Here is an 18,005-nt window from a genome sequence, read left to right on the forward strand (position 1 = left end):
ATAAACGAATAAACTTTTTCCAAAATCCCACGTGGACCTTTTGTCACGTGACTCCTCCTACAACATTCTCCACGTGTCCAAATCTAACGGTGAAACTCACGTGACTATCCATCTCACCAGAAAAAACCCCATTGACCCGATTTGATCACTTTCTGTAACAAAATCTCCTTCTTTTTTAATTTACAAAATCACCCAATTACTTTTCATAATTATAAAACAAGCCCCTAAAATTTCTCATCACTTACATTTTATACCCCCAATAAATTTTTACTTAAATTAATCCACTCGACGTTCACTCTACGCAGACCAGTTCCTTTTTTCATCTTTTTCTCTTCCTGTAAGAACTCACATCCCATCGACGCCATGACTAGTCCTTCTGCTTCATCTCGCAAGGTTTGTTTTTATGTCTATTTGTTAAATTTTTTTGAATCTTTTATGAATTATATGAACTCTTTTTTTGTTTTGGTAAAATGGGGTTGTTGATTGAGTTGAAATGTAGTAGGTTTTGAGCAAGATCGCTTGTAATCGGTTGCAAAAAGAGCTAATGGAATGGCAGGTTAATCCTCCTGCTGGATTTAAACACAAAGTTACTGATAATCTTCAAAGGTATTATTTGCTCTTTTTTTTCTTTTTTTTTCTGAAATTGATTTTTGTGTTGAATTTCAAGAAAAGGGTAGATTGGAAAAAGGAAAAAGATTTCAGCTTTATTGGTTTTTTTCATGAATTGTTTGGATTTCTTGTGTTTTTGTGTGGTAGATGGATCATTGAAGTGAATGGGGCACCAGGAACTTTGTATGCTAATGAGATGTATCAGCTTCAGGTTGATTTTCCTGAGCATTACCCTATGGAAGCCCCTCAAGTGAGTTTTCCTCTTTTTTATTTAGTATAATTTATGAAGAAAATTTTGTCTTACTGTTTTTGTAGCTTAATTTTAGGATCAAAATTTTGTTTGGTTGAAGATATGAGCAGTAGATATTATCAGTTGCTAAATGAAGAAATTTCTAGCTTTTTTCAGTATGGTGAAGTGCAACATTGATTTAAAAGGGAATACTTGAGAGAATTCTTTATTGCTATAATAAACTAATAGAAATACTTCAATATATTGTGTTTTTGTGTTGGTTTAACAGCTTTAAATAATTCAATGGGGAGTCTGATTCCTGTTGTCGTATGTTTGGAATGCAAAATATTAGTTTGCTTGTTTGATATAGTAATTTTCTTCTTTAAAAGTTTATTTTATCTCTTGACTTGACAGGTTGTTTTTATCCATCCAGCTCCATCGCATCCTCACATTTATAGCAATGGACATATCTGTTTAGGTTTGTTTTCCCATCCTATGCAAAACATTTGTTTGCTCATTTGGTCTTAATTGGTTACTACGATGCAATAGTGTAAAGTAATCTATGTGGCACTTGAATATGTAAGGAACAGAAACTGCATATATCTTATAACTGTACAACCTGAGATGAGTAAGAACTGAGAAGCATTTCCCCCCTATTTCCTCAGCATGGCTGTTTCACAACGGTATCTTGAATTAGTACGATTATTTGATTGCAATTGTGCTAAGTGTCATGCTGTTGCCCCTGTTGCTTCCTTGATTATGGCTCTCTGTTTTTATTTTGTTTCGTGTACTAGTATGTTGCTTCTCAACAAGCAAGTTGAGTAAAGATGAAATCTAGCCTATATATGGTTATTTTGATTTGGCTCTGTGGACTTGTGGTGCATTCTTTCGTTTGTGTATATGTGTGTTGAACTCATGTTTGTGGAAATGAATATGAAAATAAATTAGCGTTTAACATCTCCTGGATATTTTGAAGCTTAAATTTGACCCGCTTGGTCAAATCTTTGATTCCTATTTTACACATAATGACACTCCTTTATAAGAACGGCATACCATTTTAAGACCGCAAGATTCATAAGGTACTTTTGGTATGTTGTACACACCTTCAACTTTGTGGTCAGTCAATCTAAGATACATAAAATGAAACGGAGGAAGTAGTATATTATAGTGCCGATTCTATAATTATTCTACGACTAGTTTTCTTGTTTCCTGGTAATATTCTTGTACTGTGGAAAATTCCTCTTAAACTATGTATCATAATCATTTGTTAAATTCTCTTCACAAGTTTATAAAGTAATCCCGGGTAAGTGGAGATGGGTAGAAAAACCCAGGTCCATTATCTACTGTGTTTCGAATCGTGCACTACTTGGCCCTTGGGGTTTATCGGCTATAAAAAAAGGTAATCCTGGGGTTCATGAATTGCAGCAATAACTCTCCTATTTTAGCATGTTTAGGAGTTGATGGATTCTTGTATTCCCAATTCACTAGCTCATCCTTCTACATGTTGGCATCATTTAGCTCAAGGTTATAAACTATTATGTTGTGTACTTGGCATCATCCTCTTGTTCTCTTCGCATTGTTATACTTTGTCTTTATCCACTTTGTTCTTATTTATCTTTTATTGTGAGAAGAGTGTGGGTTGTGGTGTGGTGGTCATTGGGGGCCTGAATTTTTCTAGCTAGTAGTCACTAGTATGGCTAGTTAACCTTTATTACTGATACTGCCATGTTATTTAGGTAGACACCTCTGTAGCATGCTCTGTTGGAAGAGGTGTCAGGTGGTGCTGTAGAATACTGATTTTGCAAAGACCAGGCTGATGTAGTGCGTACGAGCAGAGCTAACATGTTGGTGGGGAATAGACTCTTTAGTCATCAGCTTATACATTGGCTCCTCTGGAATGTCTAGCTCTCTGGTTTTGGAGCCACAACCCACAAGCTAGACCTGATACTTTCAGATAAACACAAACTTACTGCGCTGAACAGAAACATGAGCATGTTATGATCTTAAACTGATCTATATCTGTCAATTCTACTTAAGAGGAGTATGACTTATTTCTGTAGCACGCCACCCGCTTCTCCAACTAACAGACTTATGTATTATATCGTTGAATATTACTCTGTATGATGTCTATTTATGTGCTGCACAGGATTTTGGTTATTGAGTTGTCATAATATGCCAACACCCCAACTGAAAAAATGTGTAATAATATATATGATTCAGTATTGACTGTTGTGTTGGTGCTGGTTGATTGCAGATATCCTGTATGATTCATGGTCCCCTGCCATGACTGTGAGTTCCATCTGCATCAGCATTCTCTCAATGTTGTCTAGCTCAACTGTGAAGGTTCGTTAGCATTACATTTCAATTGAATTTTACATTTGTCATGGACTTTTAACCTTTTGAGATCAAGACCTCATATTTACCTTGCCTGTTTTGGGGTTTTAACAGCAACGTCCTGCGGACAACGATCGCTATGTGAAGAACTGCAAAAACGGCAGGTCTCCCAAGGAGACGAGATGGTGGTTCCATGACGATAAAGTGTAGTAACATTAGCTACACATGATTGCAACAGTAGTGACTCCAACTCCCATACCAACTGAAAAGTTCTCTTTTCCCTCCCAAAAAGCAAAGAGAATTTGGTTTATAAAACAAATAGTAATAGAAGAACAACCGACATTCTGAATTTGCCAGTTTGCATTCTATGCTGAGCAAAATTTTATAGCTGCTATTAAGCAGCCTTTACTTGTATAGCAGTGTTAGTGCTTCTGGTTGAATGTGATACAGAAGCATAGGTTGGAAAATTGTGTTTTATGCTATAATAGCTGTGGCCTTAAAACCCAGCCCTTTATCGTCCACCTTAGCGTGCGATGTACCTATGTATCTAACTTTGCTTTGCTTGATTAAATGTTGGGAGTTAAAAGTTCTACTATGAAAGTGTATATGACTTTCCAGTGCTTGATTCTCTGCATATGAAATACAAGCTTTGCTAAGCTTACAACCTTTGTGATCATTTTCTGAACGTAACTGCAACACTTTATAATCATTGCCTGGTGTTGAACCAAAAACTTTTAGCGTCTTTCGGTAAAAACATATGTTGTACCTCCACGAGGTAGAGGTGTAAGGTCCCTCCCTAGAACCCGCTTATGGGACTACACTTAGGTTTGTTGTTGTTGCCTTTAGGTGTTGAGCCAAAAGCTTAAAACTCCAAATTTGGTAGATTATTTATATTCAGTATAAGAACAAAACTATGTTTAAGATTTAAGATTTAAGATTTATGTTCCAAATGTTCTATCGTTTTAGATAATGCAATTCTTCACATAGCTAGTACTAATATATATTTCACGAGAGAACAACTACATAATTAGATATATTACAAATGAATTTAAATTATGCATCCAACTCTTATTAAAAATCAGTAGTCACTAGTATTTCCTACCCTAAAAGTCCTTAGCAATGAAGTTGTACTTCATCCTTATAATCAAGAATGAGGATGTTTGTTAGGTCAAAATATTTTCTCGAAAATTTCTTTAAGATGAGGAAAGTAACTTTTTTAATGCACATAGCAAAAATAAGTTTCATAAATATCATTTTAAGTTTATTGTCTCTTCTCCACCATTTATTGCCCTGAACTTCACTTCTCACCCCATCTCATATCTATATTCTTTTATACTGTTTTGCTACACTATATAAGGATATATTCTTATTGGACACAAAATTAAGTAAGAAATTAGTTATTTTTCATGAAAATATTTTTTTCGGTACCGAACACACCCTTTTTTCTGACTAAATTTGGATGATAGCTAAATTTCTAATTAGTGGAAATCCCCCCAAAATTTCAAGTAATCTGCAAAAGGGCTCTTGTTTTTCTGGAATAGAAGAATCAAGAATGGTGATACGGCGCTATAATCCCATAGCCATGTTATCCTCCTCCGTCTTCACCCCATTTCCCCGGCAGCAGTTTTACAGATGCCCTTTTCCAATATTCACTCAATCTCTGCAACCCCACATCCTTCTTTGTACCACTCTCCCTAGACATTTCACCTTTTCATTCTATTCTAACACTGCTCAAACCTCCACTGCTGATACCCCTGATGAACTGCAGCATCAGCTATCAAACTCTAAACAAGTAAAGTTTCTATCTTTGTCTTTCTTGATTTCAATTTTTGACTTTCTGAGCTGGTTCTAGTGTGAATTAATTCCTCTTTCCCTTTGTTTTAGTCCCCTTTGAAACCAGGTTTGTATCTTGTGGGAACCCCAATTGGCAATCTTGAAGATATTACTCTCAGGTAAATAAATCACTTGGATGCTTTACTAAATGGAGCATGACAGTAGCTAGTACAGACCCACCCTTCCCCTTTGGCCTGAACTATACATTATAGCTGAGTAAACGCGTGAAGACACACGTTGTTTGGTAGAGTTTGTACGAATAGTACTGAATAGACTGTATTAGTATTACTGTATTAGTAATGTTTGAGATTAGTTATACATTAATCACTGTTTGGTTTGGTGTATTAAGGGAAGTTCTGTCTTTAACCATGTTTATCCATGTATTTATAGTCCTTGTTTAGTTATACACCCTATACTATATTTATACATATACTGAAAATCCTACCAAACAAAGGATTGAATTATACCATGACTAATATATGTATTGTCGTTTTTAATATGTTCTGTCAAACGACCCCTAAGTTCAAACCTAATGTCACAACGTGGAAGAATAGCATTACACTTATAAAGTTTCATGGATGTTATACATCAACTACTATTGCACATCATTCCTGAGCTAGTCGAGGTTTGCTATATGAATGAATCTTCAAGTTCTGTTCACTTGGACCTAGGTTCATTCTAATATGAGTTTTCTAACTTTAGAGGTTCTCTGTATGTGTTGGATAAAAGTATAATAGATATTACATGTATTTGCCTCTGCTTAGGAATGGATTAGTTATTGATGTTTTAGAAGCTCTAATCTTGAACTCTGGACGTCAGGATTTTTCTTTCTTCTATATTCTTGACCTTTTTGGTGAATTTTTCGATGCTTACAGGGCTTTGCGGGTCTTGAAATCAGCAGATGTGATTCTTTCAGAAGATACAAGGCATTCTGGAAAATTGCTGCACTATTACAACATTAAAACTCCTCTTGTAAGTCACTTTTGCGTTATGCTTGGTGCTTTTCTTAGAGTGCTTGTTTGTGTCAAGGAATAAACTTGAGGTTTCAGCTCAGTTATCACAAGTTTAACGAGTCTCAAAGAGCACAAGTGGTGCTGAGGAAATTACAAGATGGTGAAATTGTCGCCCTGATCAGTGATGCTGGCACACCAGGCATCAGTGACCCTGGAATGGAACTGGTGAGCAAGTAAATACTTGATAATGATCTTATGTATCATTCGATTCTTACTCCAATTGTGTTGAATATCTATTATTATAGGCTATTTCTTAGGAGAAATATATTAGTAGTTGTTTGTGTACCATTAGAACCATGGTTGTGACATACAGTGCGGAATATTTTGACGTGAACATTCTCTATATATTTGCAGAAAGTGCAGTAATTAGGTTCTCAGGCTTCACGTCCTACATCTTGTCTATTGAAAGATATGCAAGTGAAATATTTTTTAAATTGTAGGCTAAGCTGTGCGCGGATAAAAATATACCTGTTGTTCCCATCCCTGGGCCTTCTGCTGTGGTAACTGCTCTTTCGGCATCTGGCTTACCTACGAATGAATTCTCATTTGGTAATGCTCTGATACACTGTATTTTTTAGTTTCTAAATTTCAAGATATTGAGTGAAATATAGGTAAAATTGATTCACATGTTGTCTCATTATGCAGTTGGGTTTCTTCCAAAACATAATTCTTCAAGGAAGGAAAGGCTGATACTTTCAGCAAATGAATCAGCCACACAAATCTTCTTCATTCCGCCTCACAAGCTTTCTCAATTTCTTGAAGAGGCTGCTGCTATATTTGGTGAGAGTAGGTAAATCTCTTTTGTTCATGCTTTTATACTCAACTATAGTGTGCATAAATCTAAGAGTGCCCTGACAGTCCTTGTATCAAATAAGAACTGACACTTACACTTTAATAACCTCATCATATCTTGGTTAGCTGCATGGCATGGAAATCAGTGGTTGCAATTGTTTCGTTCCTCTTTGCTAAATTTCAGAAATTTACTGTAGTAATTTTGCTTCCTTAAGTTGGCGGAGGGACCTCAACATGCAGAGGAGAGGGTGTAAACATTTTCCCACCTTCCACCGAGCTCCCCCTTTCCCCCCTTCTCAGAAAAATATAAAAGTAAATTAGGGAAGAAGAATTCATTCTTCCACTTTTACAATTCAGTTACTTTGACATGTTACTATTTACATTTTATGCTTCAATGTAGGCAGTGTGTCATGGCTCGGGAGATGACCAAAGTTCATGAGGAGGTAAGTTTATGCTTCAATGTAGGCAGTGTGTCATGTTACTATCCCAGGAAGTTTCCATTATTTCGTTATCATGCTTGTTATATCTAGAAGCTAGTGCATAAGTAACTATCTAAACTGGAAGAGGAATAAGTGAGCTCACAGATATTTCGCAGAGGGGTAGACAGTAATATTTGTTTCTTCTGGAAGAATACCGGGTTGGGTTTTCCTCTCTGTGTATTGTATGTTTCAACACTATAAAATAGTTCATATGTTGGTTAAGCTTTCGTGTTTTCCGGTGTACTCTTTTGTTGTATGTCAGCACTGGCTCGTATAATTAGTAAGATTGATTTGAATTATTAAAAAAAGTAGCTACCTACACTGTAAACAGAATTTTAAAAGATACAGAAAGGGGGCGGCACACTCTCCTCAAGAAAGAAACTAATCTCATTATAGACATAAAAAATTGATCATCTCACTGACCAGTCTACCAGTCATTTTATGCATCATAACTATACTAAGTATTTGAGACTTTGTGGATCGAATGCACACACATCTTCCTACGCTGAATTAATGCTCTGATGTTTAGATTAGTGAAGCATCTTCGCATGTAACGCTGCAACCTTGTTAGTGATTTTAAAATCTTTTTGAGCTGTTCAATTGACAAGAAGTGACTCATTGCAAAAGGACAAAGGGAAGAAATCACTATTGTACTTACCTCATGTTGTTCCTGGTGTCTTAACTTAGTATTGTTATTCAAATTGATTAGTTCTGGCGTGGCACCATTGACAAAGCAAAAGAGGCTTTCTTGGCGCACCAACCGAAGGGTGAAATTACTTTCTTGATTGAAGGCAAATCGACCAGTACAGATGAGGGCCCATCAGAGTCCCAGCTGGAGAACGAGTTGAGAGAGCTGATTGCGGAGGGACATTCTCTTTCAATGGTAGTTAACTTTTCCCAGTGTTCAGATTTTGTTTCTTCAGATCTTACTCTGTAGAGAAATCGAAATTTTCCTGAGTGTTTACATAGTGTTAGAATAGGATTGTATATACCTATTCAAACACATAGTTTAGTTAAGATTAATAGTTACCACACTTAACTTGAAAATCTCTTAATTCTAAGTTGTTCAGAGAGACTTAAGGAGTCAATTACATACTTATTTTGATCAACTTTCTTAAATTTATTTGGTCATTCTGATTTCTGGTAAAGGTTTGGAAGGTTTTTTTGCTGGCTCTCTTCTTCTAGGTTGTGAAGGATTATAGTCCATCGAGTTTCCAATATTTTATAATATATCTGAGAACAAAAAACCCACACATGAGGACTAGTCGAGTTAAAATACATTGAGTAGGCACCTTGGATATTACTGAAAAGATTCGTTCTGCATAAAAATAACTTTTCCAGAGATGTAATGGAATTCTTATGGGTCAGCTATATTGTTAGACTTCCATTTTGTTCTATAAGCATGATTTTTCTTTCTCGTTTGCCTAATTTCTATATTTTTATACCATACAAAATTTCAGTACCTTTGAAGTATGATCCTCTATTGAATTAAAATCTATTGAGGAGGCACCTTTGATATTACTGAAAAGATCCTTCTACTATGTCTATATAAATAACTTTTCTGGAGATGTTAATAAAATTCTCTTGGGTCGCCTAACATTGATACTTATTTTTTGTTTTCTAAGCACGAGTTTTGTTTCTACTTTGCCTTGTTTCTACCTTCTTATACTAACCGAAATTTGAGTAACTTATGGTCTTGTTTAATAAGTAACTCTCCACCTACCATCCCATTCTCTTGGTGTTTACTTTAGTTACATTTTACCATCAAAATTTTGTGTCTAATTCCATGAAAGAACCATGTCTGCAAATTCAATTTGTTGTAAATCCTATTTTTTTACTCATTTTCGTGGTTAACTTGATTAAATCAAAACAAATTTCAAGTAAATATGTAAATGATATTGCTGTTATATGGAAAATTTGTCTCAAAACACCTCTCTGATCTCTCATTTTACTGATGATTTAAGTCTATAATTAGAAGAGCAGTTTTGCTGCTCAGGCATGTGTTTCCTTGCACATCGTTTTATATTCTTTTCTGCAAGGAGGAAACTAAATATCATTAAGTGGATGTAACTAGAATGATATAAATATATACTTGACAATGATACTGGATCTTACAATATTTAGCAACAAATTGATGGACATGGCTGAGTTTACCTAATAACGCTCTGTAACGGTTCATTGAGATGCAACTTGTAGTTAGGTGATATTTACATCGCAGAAGTTTTTCATTGCAACACTTAGTCTTTGTATGATTTGAACCTTGATCTTCACTACCTAAAAGATATCATTTGATCACAGGCAGTCAAGTTGGTAGCAAGTGGAAAGTTGATGAAACGGAAAGCAATATATTCTCTTGCATTGAGGAAATTCGGAGGACAACTAGAATCAGAGGATGACTAGACTAACTCTATCCGGTGAGTGTCTTGTCTGTCTGTTACCTTCTCTCTCCCAACCACTACCCCACCATCCTCCCAAAATTAAGAAAACGGAAAGATTACTCTGTTGCTTTCCTTGTAATTTAAGTAACAACTTATGTTTATGGTTGCTTTGATGTTGATCAGTTTGATATTTTCTCCAACTGCTTTGATTAGGAAAGAGGTTTTCCGCTATCTTCCATGTCCGTATGATTAGCAGAGTGCAAGTTAAGGCAAATGGAGTTCAGCACACTATCTATGACTGTTTAGTATGTGTTTGACTGAATTTTATACAAATGTGGATACCATGGAGCTAAAAACTTTCTTGTTATAGGAAAATGACATGAAATTTGGTAAGAGAGCAACAGTAGCAAACAATTCTTTGTTAAGCAGTCACATATATCACATCTGATTAGTTTTTTCTTCTTATTGTACTTGGAGCTGCAATTTTGTATCTGTCAACATTTTTCGATTAGTTTTTGTACAAAAATCGCGCTCATTTGAGGCAGATCAAGTAGTTTTATGTTAGTCTTTGTCAGGTGCCATTTTTGGTATATTGAATTATTAGTGAACAATCAGTTTTAACACATCTCCTGTAGTTTTGTTGTCCTTCAATTTATTGCTCTTGTGCTTCAATTATCATGCTATTTATTGTAGTTACTGTTCCTTTTCCCAGGAGGCTTTGCCATGCTTTTGGTAGTATATTGTCATGATTTCTTCACTTCCGTCATGTCTTTTTTGGATATGCTTTTATATACCTTTTCTTGAGCCGAGGGTCTATTAGAACACTCTACTCTTTTCGGACCTTACTTGTGGGGTTATATTGGATACGTTGTTGTTGTAATCAGTTTCAACTCATGGTTGAGCAACTTGTATTTATATTCATATAAAAATATGTTTTTAACACTGAAAAGTTATCTCCATCTTGTTCTACTAGAAGAAGTTACCTACCTTAATATATATTTAACCAAAAAAAATTACAGACCAAACTTTTCAAGATATATTTTTGTGAGAGACATTTTATTTCATTATACCAAACAGAAAGTGGCAAGATTACAAGTTTTCTTTATACCAACTTTTCACTTTTGGTGTTAGACTTTTTGAAAAATCTTTTCCAAGCAGTCATTTGCTAAATTAATTCTAAAACATATTCTTTTAATATTTCTCTTAGCAAAAAATAAATATAAAAAAAAATCTTAGGGGTTTGTTTATTCCTAAAGTCAAACATTTCCTTTTCACTAAAATAAAATTCTTTCTTTTAGAAAATTAAATTAAAGTTCTCTTAGAAAATCCTTGGGTTTTTCTATTCCACAGTCAAACATTTTTATTTTTTTTATTTAATTAAAAATCCTCTCTTTTACAATATAAGAATGGAAAAAGCTGACTATTGTGGACTTTGTTATTACGCTTTCTTTGAGGAATAATAAGTCGGCAAATGCTTTAAAAACTTAAGCTATTATTGTAGCCTTTAGAATATTCACTTTCTTTTTTTTTCGCAATATCAATTTTGGGGTCGATTAATCTAAATTCATCCAATTGAAATCCTAATTTAGGAGTGGTAATATGTTCTCGACTTAAGTTAACTTCATACTTATGATTTAAATTTGAGATTATTTTATCAAGACGTTAAAGAATACATATCGCTACATCATAATATTTGGCAATCTAGATATAATTTACTGATAATCCATAACTTAACATATTAAAATAAATAAACACACACTAAAAAACTAAAAAGATATTTCTATTCACATGATCCAAGGAAACTACCAAAGTGGTCGGCTGATCACTGCATAATTAATCAAATGTATTCTGATGATGTGTACTTTGTAATAATAAATTAATAATCTCCTTAATAATTGTTAATATTTTATAAAAAAAAATTACCATTAGGTTAACTTATGTCACAACACGCAATTTTCAATTCAAGACTTACATGACAAGTTGAAAAATTTAATAATAATATGCGATTTTTAGGTTTCTATTCATGGATCAAAAGTTTTAAAATTATGAAATATGAAAATTCTTAAGTATTCAATCACAAATTTCAATTATTTTCATCGGATGAAGATGAAAGAGGAAGCAAATTCTACGCTATTAATGGAGTTAGAAGTATGAACTTTTCATTTTAACTGTCTGACAGAAAACTCACCAAGTGAACTTGCCTTCAACCTCACTTTTTTCTATTTAATTTTTAATACTTTTTTGTTATTGAAAATTTTAATAAGTCATATCAAAACACCAACTTAATATAAAAATTTCTCAGATTATTATCTATATATATATACCTATAATTTAAAAAGATAATTACGTGCAATTGTACTAAACTGATGTGTAAATATACTACTTAAACAATGTAACGTTTGAATAACATTCTTTCTAGTTTCTACCATTCAATTCCAAATCATTATTATTATATTAAATAGAAAAGTTGGAAAAGACACGTAACCCGCTTTGTATTTTCCGAAATATGCGCATAAGATATCGTCCGTTTGTTTGATAGCCATCAAATTAAAGCTCAATTCAATTTAAATGATATTAAATATTATAATATTAAAATTGATTTTATTTTTTAATAAAGATGAAAATATTTTCTTAATGAAGACGACTTTATTAACAAAGCTCAAACTCGAGTCTATGGCCATACCTTTGTATACACGTCTCTTTAGACTTTGTGACTTTTGTCATTGTTTTCTTCCTTACCACTTTTTTCAAATCGTCTCTTTTCCACACACTGAACAACAGGTGGATAATGAGGGCCCTACTCTTGAGGAATTTTGTGTTATAGAAATACACATAGGTAGATTTTTCTTTTCTTAAATTGAAAATTAAAATGTAAGAACTAGTGGACTAGGATAAAAGGAATTAATAGTCCATGGATTATTTAGTACATTAAATTTTCTTGGTTCATTTATAGAGTGTTAAAAATGAAGATATGATGTAAAAATAACATTTTTTTTATAACGACTAAAAAGAAAAATTCATCGCATAAATTAGGACATAGAAACACTTGTTTTACTTATTTTATTTTGGTGTTGATGTCCCACATTTGATTTAGTATAAAAGTATAACAAGAATCCAATATCAAATTACACCTCCTATTTATTTCCAAAATAAAAATACAATCAAACATAAAATAAAATTATTATTTCCATTATTTCAGGAAAGACCTTTCTCCTCCAAACACTGAACAACAGTTGGGTTCTTAAGGACCTATAATTTTTTAAGGGTGGGACCATCTCAAGGGAATTTTGAGATATATAGAAATACATAGTGTATGGTGTGTATCACACCTATACATTGTATTATATAATATTATATATGTAGAAAAATAGAAAAAAAGAAGCAACTACCTAACCAAAGCAAGCTGTATCATCAAACTGTTTAACAACACTTTGGTAACTACTAAGAACAACAAACTTTGTTTAATAGTTTAGTTTTAAGACTAAAGATCAAATTTTTATGTTCTTGGTTTAGGTCTACCAACTGGTGGTTACTGATTCAGACCCTTAACCATAAAAAAAAATCACAATATTCTCCTCACCAAGATAAAAACAACTGCCATCACAATACCAATTTTTTGTTCTTAGGAAAAACCCCTCAAAAAAAAAAAAAAGAAGCTTCTGGTTTTTTTTTTTTTTTTGAGTTTTGAGGTGGCACTTTGAGACCCCACTTGAGAAAAGTTTGGTATTATTGAAAAGGAATATATAATTATTGTTTTTGGTTTTGATGTAATTTCAAGAATGGAAGGTTGGAGTTGCTTTTTCTTGTTTTTTTCATGATTGTTGTTTGTTTTTTGAATATTTTTTTGGTTGGTGTCATTGTTCAATGATAAGGAGGGGTTGTTGGGCTTAGGATCTTTGAGATTATTTTTTGTCTCCATATTGGGAAGCTTTGGTTTTGAGCCAATTAGGGGTTGTGTTTTTTTTCAATCACTCTCTTTCTTTTTCTCTGTGCAGTGTGTGCTCCCTCTATTGAAAGCACAAAGATTTGTTCTTTCACTTTCCAGGTAATTTCAATTCTTTGCCCTATCCTTTTCATTTCTATATTTTATTATAGTACTTGTGTAGTTAAGTAATGTTATGAAGTTCTTTTCTTGATTACGATGATGGAATTTGATTTTGTTGTTTTTTAATATGGTGGAATTTCTATACCTACTGTTGTTGTAGTGGTGTTTGATCATTTCATATTCTTAATCTTTATGATAATCTGATGGAAAAGAAACAAACTTTCTTTTGATGATTCTTTGTCTTTCCCTACCCCAAGAGGATAGTGTTCTGACTTACCCTCTAGCACGACTAGAATTAGTGTTGGTGTTCAAACACTTGAGCAAGCCCCACTTGTCTAAAACATGTTTTGATGTTGTTTCTGATATTAAGTAGTTAATTGCTGATACTGTTTCTTCGAAACTTGGTTTTCGTTGCTTTGAAGAGCCTGTTGGCTGAATTCTGTTTTCATCTTCATTGACAGTTCCTAAAGAATTTCTTCCAACAAGAGGCTAATGATTTGTAGTTCAAGTGAGTGATTCGAGGAGAAACCTGTGATTATCGAGACATAAATAGGGAATAGATATAATGTCTGCTTACTATTCAAATTTGTCCAATCAAAGAGAGGGCTTGCCAATGTCTTTTTTGCCAGACCAGAAATTTGCTTCTTATCAGTCAACTGGTCTTTCTGATAGTCCGGTTCATCTAAACCAGCATTCTGCGTCAGTCTCATATTCGGAGTTGCCTGGTCAAAACTATGGTGAAGTTCAAACAATGAAAGGCAAAGATGAGATGTTATTCATTCCACCAACCAGTGAATCAGGAGGTATGCAACCAATTGGTAGGGTGGTGAATGCTGTACCAAACTTTTTGGAGAACTCAGTTATGATGGATCCTCATTCTTTTCCAATGAAACAGCTTCTTGTGCCTAACGGTGAACAAAGCCTTCAAAATCAAGGATTATCTCTTAGTTTGGGTACACAAGTTCCTCCTTCGCTTCATGTGTATTCATATCAAGATGACTATACGAATTCTAGTCTATCTTCTCTAGTGGGTACCCATGTTTTGCACTCGGAGCAGGGATCGGAAAACAAGGAATCTAAAGTTGCTGAGTATTTGTCATTTGATCTAGCTGGAGGAACTAGAGCTGCAAATAATCCCCAAAGCTCCATGACCCTTAGAGAATTAAACTCTGGTGTACATTCGCATGTAGGATCAGGAGCTGCAGCAGCCATTTACAATTCCAAATATCTAAAGGCTGTTCAAGATTTGCTTGATGAAGTAGTTAATGTTCAAGAAGCTCTAAAACAATCAGATAAACTACGTAACTTCAATTTGCTTGGCCATGATCGCTCAGAAGAAGCTGATTTTAAATCTAGTAGTTCAGCTACTGGTATATCTGGTGATCATAATAATTCAACTAAAGGTGAACTTTCAGCTACAGAACGACACGATCTTGAGAGCAAGATGACAAAGCTCTTTTCGATGTTAGATGAGGTAAATTTCTTGCTTGTAATGCCTATAGATACATGTCACACTGATCTCTTAGCATGGATCCATGTCCAAGCTGATTTATTTGTATTTTGGTTTTGACAAATAATGTGTTAGAGGTAAAACTAACTGACTAGGAAAATGAACTTGGAATTTGTTCGGCTCTAGCCTAGACATGAATTCCTTCTATGTGACTACTGAGGCTCTACATTCCTTCTTTTTTATCTTTGTATTCCTCACCTATAGACTTTAACATCTGGTTGAATTGCACAATTAGGATGTTCCTCTAATCTTCCGTTGCTCCTAAATATCCATAAAGCATTTGCATTGTCGGTAAATTTGTCATATATTGACGAAGGACTTCTCTGAAAATTGTTGTTCTTTCACAGATGTTGAACAGAGAGCATGTCCAAAGCCACTGCTTTTGTGCTTTGCAAGTCTTTTTTAACATTAGCTCCAAATAACTCTACTGGAAATAGTCTTCAGAAGAATTAAATCTCCAAAAAAATGTTTCTTTTATTAAGAGGATCTGTTTGTGTCTTTGACTGAAAAAATGGGAAGAAATTTCGAGAACTTAAAATATTTCTATCCCAGTTTTGAAATCATGAACAGGTTTTGTTTCAAAGTTTCCAGTTGTTGTGCTACTTAAGTGCTTGCTATATAAATTCTTTGTACATTCTTTGACTAATTCAGTTTCTACTTGACCTCTATCTTTTATATAGATGCGGAAAAGTTGTCTGAAAGCTACCTTGCCAATTGTGGTTATAATTTTGTTGTAGGTGGATAGGAGATACAAAGAATATTACCAGCAGATGCAAGTAGTGGTATCTTCGTTTGAGATGGTTGCTGGACTTGGTGCAGCTAAACCATACACATCACTTGCCCTTAAAACCATATCTCGCCAGTTTCGCTGCTTGAGGGACGCAATCAAGAAGCAGATACAAGTTACACGTCGAAGCTTGGGGGAGCAGGGTGATAGTCAAGGGGAAAGGTTATATCGTCTCCGTTATGTGGACCAGCAATTGAGGCAGCAAAGGTCCCTTCAGCAATTTGGAATGATGCGCCAGCCTTGGAGGCCACAGAGGGGCCTTCCAGAGACTGCTGTTTCAGTCCTTCGTGCTTGGCTTTTTGAACATTTCCTCCATCCGTATGTCTCTCTCTCTTTTTTTTTTCCCTATTGACTTGTCATCTGTTAACATGCATTCTGATTCATTTTAGTCTTGGTGTTTCTTCAGCTACCCAAAAGATTCCGAGAAAATCATGCTGGCGAGGCAAACAGGTTTAACGAGAAGTCAGGTATGTTTATCCATGGCTATTCCACTTTGAAGCATAAAAGCAACTTAACACTCTTTTATATGGAACTGACAAATCTAGTATTGATTTTGGAACAAAGATTTGTTCCAGTTACACTGTATAAAAATTCTCGAACAAAACCTATCACCATGTATTTTCTTATAACATTCCAGCTGTACTTCTTATGGGTCGTTTGATAGGATTAGTTCATCAAACCAAATAGTGGATAAGAACTAATCTCAGTTACTTATCCCAACTTTGTTAAAACACCATATCCCGTACTATTCGTATACACTCTACCAAACGATCCGTTAACTGTTAGTTCAGTATTAAACTTGGCATTGAATTTAAGGAGACATCTTAATGCTCAAGTGATAGTCAGCTATCTAACTAATGAAACTTGTGCTTTGAGTCAGGTGGCAAACTGGTTCATAAATGCTCGAGTGCGTCTTTGGAAGCCCATGATTGAAGATATGTACAAGGAAGAGTTTGGTGTGGCAGAAGCAGGTTCCGGAGTTTCACCAGAACGAGTACCGGTAGACTCCAAAGAGAAGTCAATAGCTGAAAACACAGGAGAAGAGATTCCGGAAAGCTTTACTACTCCAGCTGCTAACTGCAGTCATCTCGATCCATCTGACGAGTCAAGTAATATTGTTACTAATGTACGCAACAATTCATTTACAGCCAAATTTAGCTTCCAAGACGGTGTTTATGAACATGAGAGGATTGATTGTGGATCCAGTAAGTTGCAGAGCGAACAAATTCCTATTGCTCATGGCTTTGGTCCTAAACCGACTAGTGACGGAAGCATCATTGGTGCTGTCAACACATACCATCCTTCCATGTTAGGTGACATAATGGGCAATCAAGTATCACTCGCTCTGCGTCTGCAAAACAGTCAAATGGACCAGCAGCCAATGTCTGGTAGGCCACAGTTAAGACAGGACGAGAAGACGGATTCTACTCATGTGGACATTAGTAAAGGTGAGTACTACTATATCGATCCAGTAAACCAGCAAGAAAGGTTCTCAGGTCCTCATCTTCTATCCGATTTTGTAGTGTAAAAAACTGATACTTGCATATATTGGTTATAAGACTTTTTTCCACTTATTGTATCAACGAGAAGTGGGTTACCAATTATGTAAATATACTATTGGATAATCCATCTGTATAATAGTGAGGACATTGTGAATGTTAGTCTAGAGATAGAATCCTCAATTGATACACATATATTGTAATTTTGTATTTGAATATGAGAATAAAGCTTGCAGAGAATATGAAATTGTAAGTTTCTGTTCCACCATTAGTGTATGGATTCTTGAATATTGAGTGATCAGGAGACGTTCTTCCTCATGATCAATCTGAAGTGCTAGTCTACTGCCAAATTTTCTCGGAGATCAAATACATTGCAAGGAGGTCAACATCATCCTTTGTTCAAGAAACACTTCGTTTCAGCCCTCGAATCAAGTAAGAAAAACTCAGACACAAGTGTAGAGAGATACTTGGAGTTGCACTTAAGATAAAAAAATGAT

The 18,005-nt window shown here is 34.6% G+C and overlaps 4 protein-coding genes across 8 annotated transcripts in view; 3 read left to right on the plus strand and 1 right to left on the minus strand.

Moving 5' to 3' along the window:
• Window positions 1-18,005, minus strand: part of LOC125855069 (floral homeotic protein PMADS 1) — a 287,719-nt gene that overhangs the window by 188,889 nt on the left and 80,825 nt on the right. The window lies entirely within an intron of this gene.
• Window positions 285-3,749, plus strand: LOC125855071 (probable ubiquitin-conjugating enzyme E2 16). 2 transcript variants are annotated; one of them, XM_049534728.1, is made up of 6 exons: window positions 285-393; window positions 503-606; window positions 757-859; window positions 1,253-1,316; window positions 3,093-3,181; window positions 3,287-3,749. In XM_049534728.1, the coding sequence occupies exons 1-6, from the start codon at window positions 364-366 to the stop codon at window positions 3,380-3,382; spliced, it is 486 nt and encodes a 161-aa protein (XP_049390685.1). In that variant the 5' UTR covers window positions 285-363; the 3' UTR covers window positions 3,383-3,749. The 2 variants fall into 2 exon arrangements, with proteins under 2 accessions (XP_049390685.1, XP_049390686.1); XM_049534729.1 differs by having other exon boundaries at window positions 300-393; window positions 500-606.
• Window positions 4,625-10,200, plus strand: LOC125855054 (uncharacterized). Of its 2 annotated transcripts, none has more exons than XM_049534704.1 (10): window positions 4,625-4,964; window positions 5,057-5,124; window positions 5,881-5,977; window positions 6,055-6,183; window positions 6,459-6,567; window positions 6,664-6,808; window positions 7,211-7,253; window positions 7,999-8,172; window positions 9,588-9,703; window positions 9,851-10,200. In XM_049534704.1, the coding sequence occupies exons 1-9, from the start codon at window positions 4,632-4,634 to the stop codon at window positions 9,687-9,689; spliced, it is 1,200 nt and encodes a 399-aa protein (XP_049390661.1). In that variant the 5' UTR covers window positions 4,625-4,631; the 3' UTR covers window positions 9,690-9,703; window positions 9,851-10,200. The 2 variants fall into 2 exon arrangements, with proteins under 2 accessions (XP_049390661.1, XP_049390660.1); XM_049534703.1 differs by having other exon boundaries at window positions 9,881-10,200.
• On the plus strand, window positions 13,022-17,748 carry LOC125855039 (BEL1-like homeodomain protein 3). Of its 2 annotated transcripts, none has more exons than XM_049534682.1 (6): window positions 13,022-13,101; window positions 13,663-13,712; window positions 14,174-15,186; window positions 15,960-16,327; window positions 16,416-16,476; window positions 16,890-17,748. In XM_049534682.1, the coding sequence occupies exons 3-6, from the start codon at window positions 14,278-14,280 to the stop codon at window positions 17,535-17,537; spliced, it is 1,986 nt and encodes a 661-aa protein (XP_049390639.1). In that variant the 5' UTR covers window positions 13,022-13,101; window positions 13,663-13,712; window positions 14,174-14,277; the 3' UTR covers window positions 17,538-17,748. The 2 variants fall into 2 exon arrangements, with proteins under 2 accessions (XP_049390639.1, XP_049390638.1); XM_049534681.1 differs by lacking the exon at window positions 13,022-13,101 and adding an exon at window positions 13,337-13,453.

The sequence above is a fragment of the Solanum stenotomum genome, chromosome 2 (assembly GCF_019186545.1).
Source record: "Solanum stenotomum isolate F172 chromosome 2, ASM1918654v1, whole genome shotgun sequence".
NCBI lineage: Eukaryota > Viridiplantae > Streptophyta > Magnoliopsida > Solanales > Solanaceae > Solanum > Solanum stenotomum.

Bases quoted from the DNA above. Each gene is read 5' to 3' on its own strand.
- LOC125855071 (XM_049534728.1), top strand. From the start codon at position 364: ATGACTAGTCCTTCTGCTTCATCTCGCAAG. The intron at 860-1,252 runs GTGAGTTTTCCT...TTGACTTGACAG, and splicing joins ACCCTATGGAAGCCCCTCAA to GTTGTTTTTATCCATCCAGC. The intron at 1,317-3,092 runs GTTTGTTTTCCC...GGTTGATTGCAG, and splicing joins CAATGGACATATCTGTTTAG to ATATCCTGTATGATTCATGG.
- LOC125855054 (XM_049534704.1), top strand. From the start codon at position 4,632: ATGATAGCTAAATTTCTAATTAGTGGAAATCCCCCCAAAATTTCAAGT. The intron at 4,965-5,056 runs GTAAAGTTTCTA...CCTTTGTTTTAG, and splicing joins AGCTATCAAACTCTAAACAA to TCCCCTTTGAAACCAGGTTT. The intron at 8,173-9,587 runs GTAGTTAACTTT...ATTTGATCACAG, and splicing joins AGGGACATTCTCTTTCAATG to GCAGTCAAGTTGGTAGCAAG.
- LOC125855039 (XM_049534682.1), top strand. From the start codon at position 14,278: ATGTCTGCTTACTATTCAAATTTGTCCAATCAAAGAGAGGGCTTGCCA. The intron at 16,328-16,415 runs GTATGTCTCTCT...GTGTTTCTTCAG, and splicing joins TTTGAACATTTCCTCCATCC to CTACCCAAAAGATTCCGAGA. The intron at 16,477-16,889 runs GTATGTTTATCC...GCTTTGAGTCAG, and splicing joins CAGGTTTAACGAGAAGTCAG to GTGGCAAACTGGTTCATAAA.